Source organism: Sus scrofa, chromosome X (assembly GCF_054392235.1).
Source record: "Sus scrofa isolate SSC_HxYL_T2T_F1_AM1 chromosome X, Sscrofa_HxYL_maternal_Yorkshire_Landrace_v2.0, whole genome shotgun sequence".
NCBI classification, from domain to species: Eukaryota; Metazoa; Chordata; class Mammalia; order Artiodactyla; family Suidae; genus Sus; species Sus scrofa.
Window position 1 is genome coordinate 117,381,332 of NC_139401.1, and position 22,511 is coordinate 117,403,842.

The 22,511-nt window shown below is 39.4% G+C and overlaps 1 protein-coding gene across 33 annotated transcripts in view; it reads right to left on the minus strand.

The window, feature by feature from the left end:
• Nucleotides 1–22,511, minus strand: part of ENOX2 (ecto-NOX disulfide-thiol exchanger 2) — a 284,418-nt gene that overhangs the window by 71,770 nt on the left and 190,137 nt on the right. For all 33 annotated transcript variants that reach the window (XM_085006568.1, XM_085006558.1, XM_085006563.1 and 30 more), the window contains one exon: nucleotides 12,870–13,004. In XM_085006568.1, the coding sequence (XP_084862694.1) occupies nucleotides 12,870–12,966 (97 nt within the window). In that variant the 5' untranslated portion in view covers nucleotides 12,967–13,004. The remainder of the gene's footprint in view (nucleotides 1–12,869; nucleotides 13,005–22,511) is intronic.

Consider the following 22,511-nt stretch of genomic DNA (forward strand, 5'->3'; position numbering starts at 1 on the left):
GTTCATTAAACAAGTTCTGCCACTTCAACTGAGAAAGAAATGCCTGTCTCCATGTACTGTCTACTAATAAATGGAGACAAACAAAAAACAAATACACATGATAAATATAACTCCTGACTGATGTACTCACCACTGTGCTGTTTGGTATGATTACATGAATATTTTATGAAATTCATTTAAAAGCAAGTGTATTGATGACATATGGCTAAAGCCAGAGTAGATAAACTCCCTTTCTTTCGTGTGCTCAATATGCCAAGAGTCCCACTGCCCAGCAGGGCTTGCTGGAGGGCAGGTTGTACATTGCACGTGGGCTCCTATCACATTGATTATTTCTTTTGCTTATCTTCCACCACTAAGACCAAAGTAGACTTGAAATTCCAATACCAACCCAGAAAATACCACTTTGAAATCATGGGCCTTATACAAGTATTACAGAATCTGAAAAAAATCAAAGTCCAACAATTTAAAACACATTGGGAGTAGAAAACCAGAGAAATTCTCTCCCTTTCCCGGCCCTGTTCTGGCTTGAAGAGTATAGCCAACAAGTACAAGTATTACCACTTAGGTTAGGAATTCAAACTTCTGAAGGAGATTTGAGGTCATTTTACAAAAGGGTTATGGAAAAGGCCAAGGTATTCCCCCGAAGTCTTTTTACAATAAATACCCTGTTCTGTTTTGCTTTTACCATCTCTTCTAACACCCTTTCCCTATTGGCTTCTTGACTCTTGGCATGTCTGTAGATGGAAGATGTTGGTTTGTATTCCCTCTTCTGATTCACGTACTTTCCAGACTCTCAGCTTACTGGAAATGCTGCAAATGTTGTGTGTTAGTTGGGCCAGCTTGCTCCTCCGAGATGCAGCTCTATTACATCTCTATTACATGATTTGAAGTAATGTTTCAGTGTAGCCTTGAGCCTTCCTGCTGCCTAGCAACTTGCACTTAACTCAACCTAGAGTAGTTATCTTGCAATATTATCATCCTCCATTCTCGGTACACATCTGAGCCAGGGAACTACAATGGAGGAAAATGTCGGTTCTATGCTTCCATTTAGTCATCCATATATCTATTCTTCAATATTTTGATGCCAGGCCCTTTGCAGGTGTTGGGGTTGAAGAAATGAGTAAGATAAAATCAATAACCTCAGAGTTTAGTTTGGAAACAGCTATGTAAAAAGTTATAATGTTTTATCATCCATTATTATCACCATCATAATTGTTTATTGGATGCCTACATTGTGCTAGGGACTATGCTAAGCATTTTATATAATCTTATTCCAAAAGACCTGTGGGCTAGGTATTGTTATTATCCTTCATTTTATACATAAAGAAACTAGGGCTCAGAAAGGTTTAGTTACTTTCCCAAGGTTACACAGCCAGTAAGAGGCAAGACCCAGAATTCAAATCCAGGTTGGTCTAACTTTAATGCTCTTAACTACTGCACTGCTTTTCAATATAGCATGAAAATTGTTTTAATAAATTAATTTAATTACAGGTATAAGATGAAACAGATATGGTGAAAAACATGGCAGATGAATAACAAAATACTTCTACACAATTCTTTCTTCCAAGTGTGGTAGAAAGTTGAATATAAATTCTAGATTTCCCTCCTATCAAGAGGCGAGGTCTATGCCCCATCCCCTTAAAGATCTGGATGGGCTCTACAATGGCTTTGACCAACAGAATACAGCAGAAGGGATGTTGTGCTCATTTTCAGACCCAGGCCTTAAGAGAGATAAAAATTTCCAGTTGTCTCTGGGAACACTTGCTATGGGAGCTTCAGTCACAATGGAACATGTCTGACCACCATGCTAGAGAGACCATGTGGAGAGAGCTTTAGTGTAAATGAAAAGGGAGGGATCCAGCTGAGCCCGTGTTTTATCTGTCCCTGCCAAAGTGCCATGCATACGAATAAAGTTGTCTTGCAACCTCCAGATGAGCCTACCACAGCTGAGGCGTCCCTATTGATACCATATGGAACTGGAGGATTGCTCATTTAAATCCCGCCCCGATTCTTTATCCAGAAAAATCTTAAAATATAATAAAATGATTGTCTCAAGCCAGTAAGTTATAATGTATTCGTCATACAGCAATTGGTAAGCAGACTATGCAGCATGCCTGAGGGAGGAGCGGGGCGTAATTGGTGCATAGAGTTAGCTATTTTCAAATAATGAAAATAGAAAGAACACCAGACACCCAACTAGACTGACACTTTTTCTGATTATTGAAAAGGTGCTTTGGGACCCAGCAGGGCCCCATAGCCACTGTCTTGAGCAATTGTTAACACTGCACTATTGCTGTGTAGAAGGGCCAGTTGGAACAATGCCACATGACACACTCTCTACCCGATGTACTAAGACTGCAGATGTCTGCAAAACACTAGAAACCTTAGAGGCTGCCCATCTTTGATGGCTGACAAAGACACCACATGTGCCAATTTTATGGTTCAACCCTTGATATTTTCCAGCAGGCCAGTTCATGATGGCTTTCTTCCTGCAGGCAGCAATCTCAACTTTTGTGGCAGGGGAGGAGGATGGTGTCCATAGTACTACTGCTCATTAATTGAGTGTATATGAATTTTCAGGTTTTATGCAAATCGTCTCACTTAAACTTCACAACAGTCCTAAGGAATGGACAATATTATTATTCCCTTTTGTACAGATGAGGAAATTGAAGCTTATATAGATAACACAGTAAGGCCACACAGTAGGTAGCTTTTGCTAGCCATGCTCTCAATTATTAGTCTATTCTGCTTCTCACAATGTCCATTCCACAGGAAAAAAAAGATGCTTCTTGTCAGATTAAGTTCTATATCTACTTACTCAACACATAGCATCCTTCAAATGTTCCTGTTCAAGAGGCTACCTTAGGGTTGCATATCTCTACTCCCAGAATTTCCTGTTGAGATATTCAATATATGTATTGTCACAGGGTTGAATGTTCTAAATTCAGTGTCTCAACTTTGACCCACAGGAGAAGTTGGAATTGTGGCAAGTTATGAACTTTGAGGTAGGTGGATTTAGGAGTTAACATTTACTATTCTGCTTGCCTTTTTAGAACTTGACCCTGGTTCTAGCTGGCTGTAGGCCCCTTTGTACCCTCAGAAAGGCTTTGCCTACACTTAGTGACTTCTTCCCATCCAGGTCCTTCCAGGCCCACTAAAGCCATTTCCAATCTTTCAGGTATTCCAGAGACCCTTTGAGCACCAGGAAGTAGTTTGTACTCACAGTAAAACCACTGAGGAGTTCCCGTCGTGGCGCAGTGGTTAACAAATCCGACTAGGAACCATGAGGTTGCGGGTTCGGTCCCTGCCCTTGCTCAGTGGGTTAACGATCTGGCGTTGCCATGAGCTGTGGTGTAGGTTGCAGACGCGGCTTGGATCCCGCGTTGCTGTGGCTCTGGCGTTGGCCGGTGGCTACAGCTCTGATTCAACCCCTAGCCTGGGAACCTCCATATGCCGCAGGAGCGGCCCAAGAAATAGCAACAACAACAACAACAACAACAAAAAAAAAAAAAAAAAAAAAGACAAAAAACCACTGAAATGCAGCTATAGATTAATCTAAAATAAGTATTCCAAATAGGATCTGGTTATATATACATAATTAAGCTATTTTATAGAAAATTATGATTCTAATTCAGGTATACATTTCTGGTACATTATTGCTACTTCTTCTTCTTCTTTTTTTTTTTTTTTTTTTTGTCTTTTTGCCATTTCTTGGGCCGCTCCCGCGGCATATGGAGATTCCCAGGCTAGGGGTCTAATTGGAGCTGTAGCTGCCAGCCTACGCCACAGCCACAGCCACGCAGGATCCAAGCCGCGTCTGTGATCTACACCACAGCTCACGGCAATGCCGGATTCTTACCCACTGAGCAAGGGCAGGGATCGAACCCACAACCTCATGGTTCCTAGTCGGATTCGTTAACCACTGCGCCATGATGGGAACTCCTGCTACTTCTTTAGTATTCCTACAAAATTCATTGGCAAATTATGAATTACACCTGGGTATTGAGAAATTTTAACTCACTACAGTCCTGACTGCTTCCTCTCTATGCAGATCCTTGAAAAGTCTTTTTAGGCAGCCAACCTGAAGATGGAACACAGATTTCTAAAGACAGGTTGGCTGAGCTGATCAAGAGATGATCTTTTGCCCACTTTTCAATTGGGTTGTTGGCTTTTCTGCTGTTGAATTTTATAAGTTGCATGTATATTTTAGAGATTAAGCCCTCGTCAGTTGCATCATTTGCAAGTATTTTCTCCCATTCTGTAACTTGTCTTTTTGTTTTCTTTTTGGTTTCCTTGGCTGTGCAAAAGCTTGTCAGTTTGATTAGGTCCCATTGTTTTTTTTTTTTTTTTACGTTTATTTCTGTTGCTTTGGGAGACTGACCTGAGAAAACATTTGTAAGGCTGACGTAAGAGAATGTTTTGCCTATGTTCTCTTCCAGGAGTTTGATGGTGTCTTGTCTTATATTTAAGTCTTTCAGCCATTTTGAGTTTATTTTTGTGCATGGTGTGAGGGTGTATTCTAGTTTCATGGATTTGCATGCAGCTGTCCAGGTTTCCCAGCACCACTTGCTGAAAAGACTGTCTTCTTCCCATGTTATGCTCTCGCCTCTTTTGTGAAAGACTAATTGACCATAGGTGTCTGGGTTTATTTCTGGGTTCTCTGTTCTGTTCCATTGGTCTGCATGTTTGTTTTGGTACCAGTACCACACTGTCTTGATGACTGTGGCTTTGTAATAGTGCCTGAAGTCTGGGAGAGTTATGCCTCCTGCTTGGCTTTTGTTCCTCAGAATTGCTTTGGCAATTCTGGGTCTTTTGTGGTTCCATATAAATTTTTGGATTATTTGTTCTAGAAGGAAGATATACAGATGGCCAACAAGCACATGAAAAAATGCTCAACATCCCTGATTATTAGAGAAATGCAAATCAAAACTACTATGAGGTACCACCTCACAGCAGTCAGAATGGCCATCATTAATAAGTCCACAAATAATAAATGCTGGAGGGGGTGTGGAGAAAAGGGAACCCTCCTGAACTATTGGTGGGAATGTATGCTGGTAAAACCACTATGGAGAAGAGTATGCAGGTACCTTAGAAATCTATCCATAGAACTATCATATGACCCAGGAATCCCACTCTTGGGCATATATTGGGACAAAACTTTCCTTAAAAAAGACACATGCACTCGCATGTTCATTGCAGCACTATTCACAATAGCCAAGACATGGAAACAACCCAAATGTCCATCGACAGATGATTGGATTAGGAAGATGTGGTGTGTATATACACAATGGAATACTACTCAGCCATAAAAAGAACAAAATAATGCCATTTGCAGCCACGTGGATGGAACTAGAGACTCTCATCCTGAGTGAAGTAAGTCAGAAAGAAACAAATACCATGTGATATCACTTACATCTGGAATCTAATATATGGCACAAATGAACCTTTCCACAGAAAAGAAAATCATGGACTTGGGGAATAGACTTTTGTGGTTGCCAAGGGGGAGGGGGAAGGAGTGGGATGGCTTAGGAGCTTGGGGTTAATAGATGCTGACTATTGCCTTTGGAATGGACTAACAGTGAGATCCTGCTGTGTAGCACTGAGAACTCTGTCTAGTCTCTTATAATGGAGCATGATAATGTGAGAAAAAAGAATGTATACATGTATGTGTAACTGGGTCACCATGCTGTACAGTAGAAAAAAAAATTGTATTGGAGAAATAACAAAAAAAATTAAAAATAAAAAGGTGATCTTGAATTTACCACCAGCTCTCTTGGAAAAGAGCACAAGTTTCTAAATTTTTGCACAGTGACTCTCAAATTCTACCAACATCTGTCCTGCTTTTCCAGAAGATCATCAAAACTCTTGTTTCAGGCCAGTTGGAAAGCTGAGGCAGGGCCTGGTTCATGTACAATGGCAAATGAGGCAGCAAATTGGGCTTGGGTGGGTTATGTGGCATAATTTCAGTTCATAAAGACTCTCCCCAGTAAATTTCAACTTTGATTCCAAATTACAACCAATGAAGATCTATTTCTTTAGTGTAAGTTTCTGCAAATATCTTTCTAGCCTACCTTTCCCCATTCCTTCCTATTTTGTTCTTTGTGTTCTTGCTTTGTTAGAACATTTGACAGATTCAGAGTCAGGCCCTTGCCTTTCAAGTAGGGATGCTATGAACACCTTTGGAAGGACATTAGGGAGGACATTTCACATTACATCTTTGGTTCCTAGATTTCTGGATTTTTAGAGATGAATACAATAAAAATGTATACATATTTATATTTAAGCTTGTCAACCTCTTAATTTGCCAAGAAAAGACATGGGAAAAAAATAACAAAAACTAACCATGTACCATTCATGCAATTCATAAAAAACAGAACATTTTAAAACCAAAATTATAGGAAATCTATAATCTCTGAATAAAAAATAGTCCCTTCAATTGTGCAAATTTAACTTCATGAAAAATTCACTATATTTTCAGTTTTTACAATTTGCAGCAGACTAGGTAAAGCAATATCAACTGGTTCTGGGCTATACCCCAGTATTTGGGCTCTGGAGATCACTCAACTACCTCACTTAGTGTGCACCCCCTATATATGAAGATCCCTATGAAAAAATTCTTTCAGAACTGAAGTGTCAAACACACACAAGTGTTAAGGGCCATGAAAAGTTTGACTTCTCCTGGGAGTTCCCTGGTGGCTCAGTGGGTTAAGGATTTGATGTGGCTCTGGTTACTGCTGTGGTGTGGGTTCGATCCCTGGCCCAGGAAGTTCTGCATGCTGTGGGTGCAGCCAGAAAAGAAAATTTGGACCTTTTGACTTTTCCTGAGGAATGCAGATGATTAGGCTTCCCTTTTTGTCTTGGCTACCTGCTCAAAGGTGCCTTTAGAAACTGGGTGGGGTCCTATGACCTACACACTCTGAATTCTAATTAAACTCCCTACCTGGTTGTCACCTTCTATTTGCATAAATTTATATTTTCCCAGATGATTGTTTATTTTACTTGTAATTTTTCTCTTTTACCATAAGCATTCTTATAAGCTGACTCAAACACTTTGTGAAACGGGTGACATAAATCAAGTCAATAGATAACCACTGTCCCCATACTGTATAGTTTTGCATACCTTCTAGTCATTGGTGTACCATTTCCTCTGCCTAAACTATTCTCAGTTCCTTTTTTTCACCTAACATTTTCCTATATATCCCTGGCAGCTCAAATGTTGCCATTTCTGCGAACCTTCCCTGATCACCACTACTTACCTAGTGTCCGCTCCATCCCACTCCACCTAAAATAATACTTTTCTACATGTATCTCCTATGACACTTGCTACACTGTAATATAGTGACATGGGCTTTGCTGTCTCTGCCACTGGACTCTGAGCTTGAAGGCAATGATTGAGCCATGCCCAACTGGGATCTCCTTGACCTGGCCCAATATATTTTTAATGAATGGATGGGTGAATAAAAGTACAAATGAACAAAATGTTTGGGAAGTCTTTGAGCTGTTGGGGGTCAAGCGGCTGCTCATAAATGAGAACAGGTCTTATTGGAGAGAAAATATAGGGGTTCTAAAAGTCTGTAGTCACTTTGAGGGCAAGGGTCTTTTTCTTTTTTATTCGCTGATTTATCCCCAGGGCTTCAAACAGTATCTTGCATACAGCAGGCCTCAGTAAATATTTCTTACATGAATGAATGAATAAACCATCTTATGCTACCAGACTCTTCATAACAGTTCCCATGGGGAGTCTTGAGAATACTATCATTTGGTAGGGTTCAAGCTTGTCTGGAGAAACATTATATCTACTTGGTGTAGCACTTTATATATTATTGGTCTTGAAGTGTCCACATGATGATGGACAATGCTCTCCTTTCTCAGGATCTCAACTTTATCTGCCACTGAAGGGATATTCTATTTGTGGAAGATGTTAAAATAATAGAAAGCCAAGTCCAGGCCTCCTTGAGGAGCTTGTAGAACAATAGCCTTTCATCTTCACTATTCACACATCTTCTTGTCTTCTGTTCTCATCAGAGTTTGTCTGCTACGTCCAGTGAGAACTGCCTCCTTAAGAATGACAATGCCCACAGAAGTGCAGGTTCTTGCTCTGCAAATATTTTCTAACATCTCTCAAGGAGCAGGCATAGTCAATGCAATGGAGACACCATAATGAGGGACACTTCTTCTTTGGGACATCACAGGTTCCACATTTGGAACTAAGGATATTTTAATTGAGGGAAAAGTAAAGGAAGCAGCACATAGTATTCAGTGAGTACCCTTAACCGGTCTATTCTTGGATTCATCTTGGGTGATGGGCAGAACAATGCTCCTAACTATGTCTAGTTACTTATGAGGAAGCATGATAATGGGAGAAAAAAGAATGTATACATGTATGTGTAACTGGGTCACCATGCTGTACAGTAGAAAAAAAATTGTATTTGGGAAATAATAAAAAAAAGGTGGCCTGACTCTTTTTGGTGCCTCCCTTCATGTGAAAACTAACATTAGTCTGATCTGACCAGCCTGGAAAAGCAAATAGTCTTGCAGGAAAGGCAGCCACCAGCCAGAAAGGACCTTCTAATCTGCCATCATTGTGCATTAACTTTATCAAACAGCAGTTGTACGAAACCCACCATGTTAGATGAAAGGGAGCTCTACACCAAATCCTGGAGATGGCCTGTTTATGCTCCCTACTCAATGAATATAATAAGCAAGACACTGTCCTGACAAGTATGTGTCCAAGAGACTCAGCATCCGTGACAGCATGGATTTGAGCTCTCTGGGGGAAGTCAAGGAAGCTTATATATCATTTATTTTTCATCAATGCCAAAAGCCTTTTCTACTGTCACAGATAGGTCAGATGAGACATGACAAAGAAAAGTCTGTTGGCTCAGAAAGAAGCCTGCTAAGAGGCAGGAAAATAGCTGAATTACTAAGTCATCAGACCTCAGGGAAGAGTTCCATGTGGTTCATTTGCTGCATGTTCCATTTTAAGGAATTCGGGGCAGGAGGAAGAGGATTAGGGCATTGTTTTATCCCATTCAGTTGAAACATTATATAAAAAGGTGGCAGGCCTCCTGTTTCCCAGACTTTAGCAAGAAGGGTGGGCAGCATTGGAGTGTGGTACCAACTTTCGATTTCTGTGGACCTCCCCCCTCCCACCATTTTTATAGGGAACAGTTATCAGCACTGTCAGACACATACTGTTCTCTTCACCTGCCATGGTCCAGTGTTTCTCCAGGGAAAAACTTGCCCCTGCATTCCTTATACTTCACTGTTGTTAAGAATAGAAATAATTTTCTTTTCTTTGGAAAGGTTCCTTTGTGCCATATATTAGATTCCAGATATAAGAGGATTCAAAAATAATCTTTGCAGATAAAAGCATATTTCATGTAAAAAAAGAATAGAAATAGGCCATAATTCAACTTTTAGTGAGCTATGCATCAGATATGAACTTGAAACAATAATAATCATAGCTGAGTTCATTGAGGAATTATTTTCAGTCAGGCATCATTCTAAGACTTTACATGTCTTAACTCATTAATCCTCCTAACAACACTCTGACACAGGTGCTACTGTTTTCTGTTTTACAAATGAAGAAACTGAGGCATAGAGAGGTTAAGTAAATTGCTAAAGGCCACACAGCTATTTAATGGCAGAGCAGGGATTTATAGGAACCTAGGCAGTCCATGCCCAGAACACAAGTTCTAATCTCAATGATTAAACTGCCTTCCTAAAATAATAGAGAGGAGAAAAATCACTTCACATATAACTGAAATAATTTTACACATAGCTTTACAACGTATGTCTCAGCCTAGAGCTACTGCCCCAGACACTTTTAAGAAAAGGGCACTCTTGAACTAAATATCAGTATTTCTAAGGCTAGGTTTCCAAAAAGTCAAGTAACTTTCCCTGGAGTGTAGCTAAATGATCTCTGCATCACAAGGTTGAAGGGGACCCTGAGAAGCCATTTCTTCATAGTCCTTAAGAAAACAAGAGGGAGGCAAAGGGGCTGGAAGTAGAAATTAAAATCACTCTTGAGGTTTCAAATGTCTGGTTGGGGGTGGATGTGAGGAACACTCATTAGAGCCGATATTGGCTGCCTAGCACCAAAGTACTTTCAATTTAAGCGGGCAATTTAGCAGCCATTTGAAGGAAGTATGTTAATGTTTCCTTCATCTTAAATAACATGTAATATGGCTAATAGCAATAATAATGACTCCAGGAAACCTTTATTGAATGCTTATTATATCAAGCGTTGTGCTGAATGTACTATTTAACCTTTACAGCAATCCCATGAATTAAATACTATAACCATCCCCATTTTATAGATGAGAAGACCAAAGTGCCGATAGGTCAAGTAAGTTCTTTGAGGCCTGTGTTATTAGATACTAAGCAAGGTACTGTCTCTGCAGAAATAGCCCTCTGAGTTCTGTTAAGAAAACTTACCCTAATTTTCTAGGCCAGATATTGACCCCAGCACAAGCTTTGGGCCCCTAATGATGGCTTAGATGATTTTTTTACTGTCAATGCTCGGCCTGTTTCTGCTCCACATTCTAGATGAGGAGCTAAGCACTGAAGATTACTTTGTGAGCATAGATTTATGGTTAGATGTGGCAATTTACAAGTAATCTGATACAAGCTAACATTTAGTCCTCTTGGTATCAGCAGATTTGGCCTCAAGATTTTTCCTGGGACATATACCCAAACAGTTCAGATGTCCATAAACCAGTAATATTTAAGCCAAATCAGAGAATATAGTCACTCTAGATTCTGAGAGATTGTGACTCAGGTCCTTGTGATTCAGGACCACTCCTGAATCTATGAAGCTATAAAACAATATATAAGATTTTAGTTTAAATTCTATTGTGATGAAATAATGAAGAAAACCTAAATAAAAAAACCTATTACTCCCTGTGGAAATTTTTATGAGAAATTCATTAATAATGATTTTTAAAGTATTTTAACAGCCAACATTTTTGAGCACTATGTGCTCTCCATTGTGCTAAGCACAATTTAATTCTTACAACAACCCTAAGTGGTGTCACTCTAGACCTGTTTCTCAACCTTAATGTGCTTAAAAATCACCTGGGGATCATGTTAAAATGCAGCTTTGAGGGAGTTCTCGCTGTGGCACAGTGGGTTAAGAATCCGACTGCAGCAGCTCAGGTAGCTGTGGAGGTGCAGGTTCGAACTCCGGCCTGGTGCAGTGGGTTAAAGGATCTGGCATTGCCACATCTGAAGCATAGCTCGTAGCTGCAGCTTGAATTCACTCCCAGGCCTGGGAACCTCCATATGCCGTGGGTGTGGTCATTAAAAAAAATGCAGCTTTGATTCAGTAGGTGTGGGCTATGGCCTGAGATTCTGGGTTCTTAAGAACTCCTAGGTTATGCGGAACACACTTTGGGTAGAAAGGTCCTACACTGGCCTGGTCCTGTCATGCTTTGAAGTAGAATGACAATTATGTGAATCTGGGGAATTAATGTTTAGGATGTTTAAAAAGCACCCCAGGCTTCTTGATATGGTAATTCCCTAATGTCTTCACAAACCCTTTTTTTGGGGGGGGGCAATTGACCAAATTTATAATTATTTTATATCATTATTCATGATTTTTTTTTTGTCTTTTTAGGACTGCACCTGCAGCATATGGAGGTTCCCAGGCAAGGGGTCAAATTGGAGCTGTAGCTGCCCACGCCACAGCCACAGCAACACCAGATCCAAGCGGTGTCTGCAACCTACACCATAGCTCACAGCAATGCTGGATCCTTAACCCACTGAGCAAGGCCAGGGATCGAACCTGTGTCCTCATGGATACTAGTCAGATTTGTTTCTGCTGAGCCATGACAGGAACTCCTATTTATGATTTTATATTTGCAAATTTTCCAACTTGCTAAAATTTCTTTGTAAACCCCCAAATCAATTCTTGCAGTACTTTCATGGTCATTTAAGGACATACACAGAGCAGCAAAAAAGTTAAGTTGCCCAAGGCACATTCACAAACCCATATTAATGGTTAATAGCTCTGACAGTCCAGGACGCTTTTTTGTGCCTAAACTAAGCCCTTCAGATAATATAGCATTTTTCTTCTGATTTTATATTTAGCGGCCCATTCCCTTATAGGTTATTTTGTTTTTAAAAATATGAACAGGAGTTCCCGTCGTGGCGCAGCAGAAATGAATCCGACTAGGAACCATGAGGTTGTGGGTTCAATCCCTGGCCTTGCTCAGTGGGTTAAGGATCCGGCATTGCCGTGAGCTGTGGGGTAGGTTGCAGACATGGCTCGGATCTGGCGTTGCTGTGGCTCTGGCGTAGGCCGGTGGCTACAGCTCCAATTAGATACCTAGCCTGGGAACCTCCATATGCTGCAGGTGCGGCCCTAAAAAGACAAAAAGGCAAAAAAAAAAAAAAAATAGAATAAAAAACATGAACATATATTCAATGTTAACAGTAGTCTTTGGAATGCTCCCCACTATCTCCTATCCATCCTTTTAGGAATCAACCTAAGATTTTGTGGATGTCTAAATCAGTTCTCATTCTAATTCCATGTTCATTTGCTTCCTCTAGGAAATCGATAAATTTAAAGAAACCTTGTAACCCCTTGGCAAAGCCCGTTGTGCTTTTATTTCAAATGAGCTATTTAAATGTTCGATGACCATATCCTGCATCAGATATACCTCTAGCTTGCCCAGAGTGCAATAAGGAGTATACTGGTAACTACAGGCCATCCAGCCTATAAAGCTCATATTACAAAAATGCACACTCTAGGCAGAATCTGGTAAATGTCAACTTCAAAATAAGTCGTGTCATACTGTTATATTTATGTCCACATGGTCAATAAAAAAAAAAAAACACTTGTGAGGTGATTAAAAATAGCATACCAGGCAAAATTGGTTGTCCAGCAATTCCCAGCGGTGCCATTCCAAGATTGTTCATTGCTGTGGCCCATGCAGTTGGATCAGACATAGGTAGCGTCATTGCAGTGGAATCCACATTCAGAGTTCTACTATTATCAGCTAAAAAGAAATGACAAGCAAAATAATTAGTCGTATTTAGGTTTCAGTGTCTAGTTCACTTATCAATATAAACTCTGGCACACTCTTTATAGAAATGGACTGATGGACAAGTGGTGGATAAGGCCTTAATTTCAGCTCTTTACAAGAGTTAAAACAATACAGCTTGAACTGGCAGAAAGTCAGAGAATACCGGATGGCATTTTAATGTTTCTTTCTTCCTCTCTCTCGCTCTCCTCCCACTCCTCCCCTCCTTCTCCCTCTTTCTTTCCTTCCTTCCTTCCTTCCTCCCTTCCTTCCTTCCTTCCTTCTTTCCTTCCTTCCTTCCTTCCCTCCCTCCCTCTTGTTTTTAAAGTCATGAAGACTTTATTTCTTTGAGAGCAGTTTTAGTTTCAAGCAAAACTGGAGGGGAAACACAGAGATTTCACATAGACCCCCCCCCACCCCTACACATGCACAGCCTCCCCAGTTATCAATATCTCCCGCCAAAGTGGTTCATTTGTTACAACTCATGAACCTACACTGAGGCATCATAATAGTTTACATTAGGTTCCACTCTGGTGTTTCACATTCTACAGGTTTTGAAAAATGTATAATGACATGTGCCCGTCATTATAGTATCATACTGAGTATTTTCACTGCCCTTAAATTCCTTTTTGCTCCACGTATTCATCCTTCCCCCCTCCCTCAAACCCAGCTAGCACTGATCTTTTACTGTCTCCACAGTTTTGCCTTTTCTAGAATGTCATGTAGTTGGAATCATATAGTATGTAGCCTTTTCAGATCGTTTTCTTTTTCACTCAGAAATATGCCTTTAAGTTTCTTCCATGTCTTTTTAGGGCTCCAAAGCTCATTTCTTTTTAGTGCTGAATAATATTCCACTGTCTGGATATACCACAGTTTACCTTTCACCTACTGGAGAATACTGTGGTTACTTCAAAGTTTTGACAACTATGATTAAAACTGCTATAACTATTTGTGTGCACATTTTTTGTGTGAACCTAAGTCTTCAACTCCTTTGGGTAAATACCAAGGAACTTATGTATGGTAAGAGCATATTTAGTTGTATAAGAAGCCATCAACCTGTCTTTTCAAAGTGGTTGTTATATCATTTTACATTCCCACCTCCAGTAAATGAGAACTCCTGTTGATCCACATCCTCATCAGTATTTAGTATTGTCAGTGCTCTAGATTTTGGCCATTCCAATAGCTGTGTAGTGGCATTTCATTATTGTTTTAATTTGCATTTTCCTGATGATAGATGATGTGAAGCATCTTTTCATATGGTTATTTACCATCCATATATCTTCTCTGGCAAGGTGTCTATTAGTCACTGGCTTTTCAATCAGATTGTTTGTTGTCTTATTGTTGCGCTTTAAGAGTTCTTTGTGTATTTTAGATAACAGTCCTTTATCAGATGTGTATTTTGTAAATATTTTCTTCAAGCCTATGACTTGCCTTCTCATTCTCTTGACATTGTCTTTTTATCCTCTCTTTTTTTGGCTGCCCCACAGCATATGGGAGTTCCCAGGCCAGGGATCAGATCTGAGCTGCAGTTGCAACCTATGCTGCAGCTGCAGCAACATCAGATCCTTAACCCACTGTGCCAGGTCAGGGACTAAACCTGTGTCCCAGCTCTCCAGAGACATCACTGATCCTGTTGCACCACAGTGGGAACTCCACTTGACATTGTCTTTCACAGAATTTTTAGTTTTAATTAAGTATAGTTTATCAGTGATTTCTTTCATGGGTCATAACTTTGGTGTTATATTTAAAAAGTTATCATCATATCCAAAGTCATCTAGGTTTTCTCTTATGTTGTCTTCTAGGAGTTTTACAGTTTTGCATTTCACACTTAGGTTTATGATCCACTTTGAGTTAATTTTTATGATGAGTGTAAGATCTATGTCTAGATTCATTTTTTTGCATGTAGATGTCCAGTTGTTCCAGCACATTTGTTGAAGAGACTCTCTTTGCTGCATTGTATTGCCATTGCTCCTTTGTCAAAGGTCAGTTGACTCTATTTACGTGGGTCTATTTCTGACCTCTCTGTTCGCTTCCATTCATCTATTTGTCTATTCTTCCATCAGTACCACACTGTCTTGATTACTGCAGCTTTACAGTAAGTCTTAAAGTTTAGTAGCTCAGTCCTCCAACTTTGTTCTTCTCCTTCAATATTATGTTGACTATTCTGGGTCTTTTGCCTCTCCATAAACTGTAGAATCAGTTTTTTAAATTTTATTATCCACAAAATAACTTGCTTGGATTTTGATTGAAATTGCATTGAATAAAGTTGGGAAGAACTGACATCTTGACAATACTGAGTCTTCCTATTCATGAACATGAAATATCTCTCCATTTATTTAGTTCCTCTTTGGCTTTTTTTCATCAGAATTTTATAGTTTTCTGAAGTTTTTCAAGTATACACACCAAAGGAGCTTGGGATGATTAAGAGGTTTCCCCTTCTTCTCATAGTCTAGTTGCATGTGATTACTTCAGCAGCTTTCATCCAAGCTACTCATGCATGCAAACAAACAAAAATATCCAAGGGCTTCCACAGTAGCAGTGAAAAGGAATATTTATATTCCTGAAGCAATTTCAAATCTTTAAGGCAGCACTATTGAGTTGGACACAGAATCAATAGACATCAACTTAGCCAACCGAATATTCTGGGGATTAGGAGGATACCAGAGTACAAGCAGATAGGAGATGCAGTCCAGTCCCTACCTTCAAAGGTTATATAGTCTAATTGAAGAGACCAGTGACAATGGTGACGATTATTACTATTATCTCCACTTCACCATCTCTATCCATTACTACCACTAATTATTGAATCATATGCTAAGTAAAGCTCTTGGCATGAATTATTTTCATTTAACTTTCAAAACAACCCTATGAGATAGGGGCTCTTTATATCTCCACTTAATAGATGAGAGGCTCTAAAGGGTTATATATACATAGTCCAAGGTCACACAGGATGTATACTTTTAGGCACTATGCTTTAGTATTTCCACTTAAACATTGTTAGGAAACAATGAAAGACTCAAATAGTACAGACTAGAAATGTTACTGAAGTTTAAGGAATGAAGAGCTACTGTGGCTTGAATAGGTGGGAAAGGGTTGGTAGAGAAGATAGGATTTGAAGGAATGGGCCAGATTTTTATATGTCTTGAGTTATGGGTAATTATTAGATAGGTAAAGAAGAGAGGGTTAGACATTCCAGATTAGGGGTGACATAAGCAGATACTGAAGTGGGTTATATGTGCATGTGCAAGTGTATATTACACAGTTGGGAGAGATATAGTTGCAAGTCATCTGAGCAGAAAAAGTCTTTTATTCCCTCTGACTACCGATAGCCATACAAAAAAAATTTCCATTGCTTTCCTCCTACCTCCCAGTATGCACTCCTGCCAATTACACCCCCGAAAGGCAACTCTAGTCTAATAGTAGCTTGCTAACATCTGTCCATCACATCCTTCCAACCTGGCAACATGAGGGACGCACCTTGGCTGCGTTATTTATACAAGTGCTATTTTGGTCACTTATTGGTCACTACAAGCAAATGCAAATGTCCAAAAACATTATTTCTGAAATATTAGTTTTTATTATTCTCCTATACTGCCTATGCCTCCTCTCCATAAACCATTCCCCCACAGAGTGATTGACAGCCCTAAGCATTTGTTATTGCAGTCAGAAGTCACATTTCAGAACTGGTGATTTCTCCATTGCAGGAGCTCTAATCCTCACACCCAGTTTTTAGTTGTGAAGGCATATAAGAAGGCTAGAAATAGCCTCCTTGTAAATATTATCAAGAAAACAAACATGGGGCATCAAATATCCTTTGGGTCAAGAGTTTATGTAGTGATTATTAGGTTCATCTGGATTCCCAATCCCCAACTAGGGGAGCCAAGCTTTTGAGAATGTTATAGCTGGAAGAGACCTTTAGACGTTACAAGTCTGCACTCTGATTTTCTCTGCTGGCTGGAGAATGACTCCTGGGGGAAACAGCTAGGTTTAGAAGGACTGAGCTCCAATGGCAATTTTTTCTTTTTGCAACAGTTTGGCTCCTCATTGTCTCTGCAGGACTGGGAAATAGAATCAGGAATTATTTTCAATAAAGAATTTTGAGATCAAAGAATAAGAGTTTAGGAGTTCCTGTCGTAGCTCAGTGGTAACGAATCCGACTAGTATCCATGAGGATGAGGGTTCGATCCCTGGCCTCGCTCAGTGCGTTAAGGATCTGGCGTAGCCATGAGCTCTGGTGTAGGTTGCAGATGCGGTTAGAATCCAGCATTGCTGTGGCTGTGGCTGGCGAGTGTAGCTCCAATTCGACCCCTAGCCTGGGAAATTCCATATGCTGCAGGTTAGGCCCTAAAAAGCACAACAAGAATAAGGGTTTACAATGTACCTAGACAAATTTGGACTACTTTGGTAGGGGTTGGGGGATAATGACCTAAATTATCAGTTTTTTAAAAGGACAATACAGTATCACTATTTTCAAAATATATATTCATTCATGGTGCTTGTTAAAATGTTAGCAGGAACTCTGTTAGGCTTGTTTACGATGAACAGATAAGGAACACATGTAATTAACAGCATTATTTTGCTACAGTGAATTCGGTTCTTAAATCCTTAAGAAGTTGTGCTTTAAATGCCCTTCTCATATCCCTCCCCTCCCCCAACACCCTTCTCCACCTGTCAAATCCTACTCATTTTCCAAGGGTCATCTCAAATGTCTGTGAAGCCACATCACTGGAATTAATTACTCCTTCCTATGTGTTCTCATGATATTTTATCTAGAATTTGACTTTCATTTGTTTGCTTATTCTCCCACTTCTCCCCAAACCAAACTGTTATTGAACCTTAATATATGCCAGGTTCTGTGCTACTGACTAGGAATATGGGAATGAACAAAATTCATTTACTGCTCTAGAAGAACTCACAATACCATGAGACGCACTGCATATAAACAGCCAAATAGAAATCATTGTAATAAGTGCTGTAACAAAACTATGAGTAAAGTGCTGTGGGAACAGAGAAGGAGTAATGAAATCTGCTGGAACGGGTTTGGATGTGTGTGTGTGGGGTTGAGAGGAGGAGGAGATGAGGAATAGCCAGGGAAGACTTCACCAGCAAAGAAGCTCTTGAAATGAGTCTTTAAGGAGGGACAGGATTTTCCTCTGGGTGGTGAGTGGAAGATTAGGGTTGAGGAGCATTCCAGGAAGCCTGAACAACTGAGTACTTACCACTGACTGCCTTGAATTGTAATTACTGGAGTCGTGTCTCCTGCTAGCGTGCATGCTCCTTAAGGTCAGGGACTAGGTTTTAGGCATCTTTTTTTTTTTCCATTTCTTAGTTTAGTGTCTGGCATGAAGTAGGTATTTAATAAATATTTGAGTGAATAAATAAAGAAAATCAATTTATGCTGATTTGGGGCACAATAAGCAATCTACGCAATGGCACTCATTGATTATTTGTATGCCTTTTCAGAATGATAAGTTGTCTTAAAAGGGATGGCATAATTGCTAAGCTCATTCTGTCTCTAGCACAACTGAGTTTATGTGTAGAAATTTACTTAGACCTACAGCCAGGGATAGATACACTCAACTAATAATTCAGTTTGATCTTATTAGCTATAATCTTTCCCTCAAATAGGCACAGTCATACATATAAGCAAGCCTATAATTATTTTTAATGATTTTTATTTTTTTCCATTATAGCTGGTTTACAGTGTTCTGTCAATTTTCTACTGTTCAGCAAGCTGACCCAGACACACACATACATATATATACATTCCTTTTTCTCACATGATCATGCTCCATCATAAGTGACTAGACATAGTTCTCAGTGCTGCACAGCAGGATCTCATTGCTAATCCATTCCAAAGGCAATAGTCTGCATCTATTAACCCCAAGCCCCCAATCCATCCCACTCCCTTCCCCTCCTCCTTGGCAACCACAAGTCTATTCTCCAAGTCTATGATTTTCTTTTCTGTGGAAAGGTTCATCTGTGCCATATATTAGATTCCAGATGTAAGTGATATCATATAGTATTTGTCTCTCTCTTTCTGACTTACTTCACTCAGGATGAGAGTCTTTAATTCCATTCATGTTGCTGCAAATGACATTATTTTGTTCTTTTTATGGCTGAGTAGTATTCCATTGTGTATATATACACCACATCTTCCTAATCCAATCATCTGTCGATGGACATTTGGGTTGTTTCCATGTCTTGGCTATTGTGAATAGTGCTGCAATGAACATGCGGGTGCATGTGTCTTTTTTTAAGTAAAGTTTTGTCCAGATATATGCCCAAGAGTGGGATTGCTGGGTCATACGGTCGTTCTATGTATAGTTTTCTAAGGTACCTGCATACTCTTCTCATAGTGGTTGTACCAGCTTCCATTCCCACCAACAGTGCAGGAGGGTTCCCTTTTCTCCACACCCCCTCCAGCATTTATTATTTGTGGACTTATTAATGATGGCCATTCTGACTGCTGTGAGGTGGTACCTCATAGTAGTTTTGATTTGCATTTCTCTAATAATCAGGGATGTTGAGCATTTTTTCATGTGCTTGCTGGCCATCCATATATCTTCTTTGGAGCAATGTCTGTTCAGGTCTTTTGCCCATTTTTCAACTGGGTTGTTGGCTTTTTTGCTGTTGAGTTGTATAAGTTGCTTATATATTTTAGAGATTAAGCCGTTGTCAGTTGCATCATTTGACACTATTTTCTCCTATTCTGTAAGTTGTCTTTTTGTTTTCTTTTTGGTTTCCTTGGCTGTGCAAAAGCTTGTCAGTTTGATTAGGTCCCATTGGTTTATTTTTGCTTTTATTTCTGTTGCTTTGGGAGACTGACCTGAGAAAACAATTGTAATGCTGATGTCCAGGAATATTTTACCTATGTTCTCTTCCAGGAGTTTGATGGTGTCTTGTCTTATATTTAAGTCTTTCAGCCATTTTGAGTTTATTTTTGTGCATGGTGTGAGGGTGTGTTCTAGTTTCATGGATTTGCATGCAGCTGTCCAGGTTTCCCAGCACCACTTGCTGAAAAGACTGTCTTCTTCCCATGTTATGCTCTTGCCTCCTTTGTGAAAGACTAATTGACTATAGGTGTCTGGGTTTATTTCTGGGTTCTCTATTCTGTTCCATTGGTCTGCATGTCTGTTTTGGTACCAGTACCACACTGTCTTGATGACTGTGGCTTTGTAAGATTGCCTGAAGTCTAGGAGAGTTATGCCTCCTGCTTGGCTTTTGTTCCTCAGAATGGCTTTGGCAATTCTGGGTCTTTTGTGGTTCCATATAAATTTTTGGATTGTTTGTTCTAGTTCTGTGAAAAATGTCATGGGTGATTTGATAGGGATTGCACTGCATGTGTAGATTGCTTTGGGTAGTATGGCCATTTTTACAATATTAGTTTTTCCAACCCAGGAGCATGGAATATCTTTCCATTTCTTTACATCTTCTTTAATTTCCTTGATTAATGTTTTATAGTTCTCAATATATAAATCTTTTACCTCCTTGGTCAGGTGTATTCCCAGGTATCTGATTTTTTTGGGGTGCAATTTTTAAAAGGTATTATATTTTTGTATTCCTTTTCTAATATTTCATTGTTAGTATACAGAAATGTGACTGATTTCTGAATGTTAATCTTATATCCAGCTATTTTGCTGAATTTATTGATCAGTTCGAACAGTTTTTGAGTTGAGTCCTTAGGGTTTTCTATATATAGAATCATGTCATCTGCATTCAGTGACAGTTTTACCTCTTCTCTTCCAATGTGGATACTTTTTATTTCTTTTGTTTGTCTGATTGCTGTGGCTAATACTTCCAATACTATGTTGAATAAAAATGGTGAGAGTGGGCATCCTTGTCTTGTTCCAGATTTTAGTGGGAAGGCTTTTCAGCTTTTCTCCATTGAGTATTATATTTGCTGTGGGTTTGTTGTAAATGGCTTTGATTGTGTTAAGCTATCCCTCTACACCCACTTTGGTAAGAGTTTTTGTATGAATGGATATTGCATTTTGTCAGATGCTTTTCCTGCCTCTATTGAGATGATCATGTGGTTTTGAACTTTTCTTTTGTTAATGTGGTGTATGACGTTGATTGATTTGCATATGTTGAACCATGCTTGTGAACCTGGGATGAATCCCACTTGGTCATTGTATGATCTTTTTTATATGTTGCTGGATAAGCTTATAAAGTTTTACTTTCAAGGAGAAATCCCAGATGATCATTTCTGGCAGCAGTCTGGATTTAAGGCCTACACTAACAAAACATGCTGTGCTGGACATCTGTTACGAATTATCACTTAATGGTGCAAAAGTTAAGTCCTGGCCTGATTCACTTTTCAGAGTAAAAATGGACATCTAGTAATTTAAGTGTTTTATAAAAATAGTCTCACCTCACTAAAGGGAGAGATGGCTCATTTTCCCGTGAGCCCTACACTCACTGGCAGCAGCCAAGAATATTCAAAGGTAAGTGCTAGTGGTTGTCAAATGGTCTTCAAAATACCTCACCCAAGTCTGTAGATCATGTCCTGCTATGCTGGCTCTCTTGTTCTGCTTGTGTGGCAACTCTTCAAGAGATCATAAGTTGTAGAGTGGTAGTGCCTTCTAGGTAAGCAGATTGAAAATATGGCACTTTGGAACAAGAGTTCATTAGCGCCAAAAGAAGACAATATTGGGAAGCGAACATCCACTTTAACCTGATCCCATAACCATCAAATCACTACTGCCATCTGTTTATTTTTGCAGTGTTTATGCGTCACTGATTAAGTAGTCAATTACTGTTGAAGTCATTTGATCTTGAAGACAACACACACACACACACACACACACACATACACACACACGCATTCTGTGATACGCCCTGTCGTGTAGTGCTACAGTGAGGTTTATTATTTCAAATGTTCCCTTTATTTCCTTTGAAACAAGTTCAGCATGTTGGTGCCATCTTGCCAAATATATTTTATTAAGACATAAGCTTTTTTTCTCTGACAATTTACTCTCCTATAATTCTCTTTCTTTTGTTCAGGTTTACATCCACTGGATTTTATGCTTGCTATAACTTTGTTACACAGTGTTGTACAAAGCTGAGGAGAGGATTTTGTCAACAAACATCTGTTGAAATTCTCTTACGAGTAGGAAGTAATCTTGCCTAGTGATCAAGAGCATGGGTTTCGGAATCAAATGGCTTTGGACTAAAGTCTAGCTCTACTAGTTAGTAACTGTAATGCGCTCATTCTCTTTCTCTCTTTTTTTCTTTTTGCCAGCCTGCCTTCCAGTCTTCCTTTCATATTTACTGTATGTTCATTGAACATTTTCTGTGTGTGAGGCATCATTCTAGATGTTGAAGATATTATGGTGAGTCAAAAAGGGCTCATCCTTGGTCTTATGAAGCTTGCACTCTAGTGCAAGAAGGAGATATTAAAATACAAATGAATATAAAATAATTGCACATTATGATAAGTGCTCTGAATAAAGAACTGGGTTGGATGAGAAAAATGTCAAG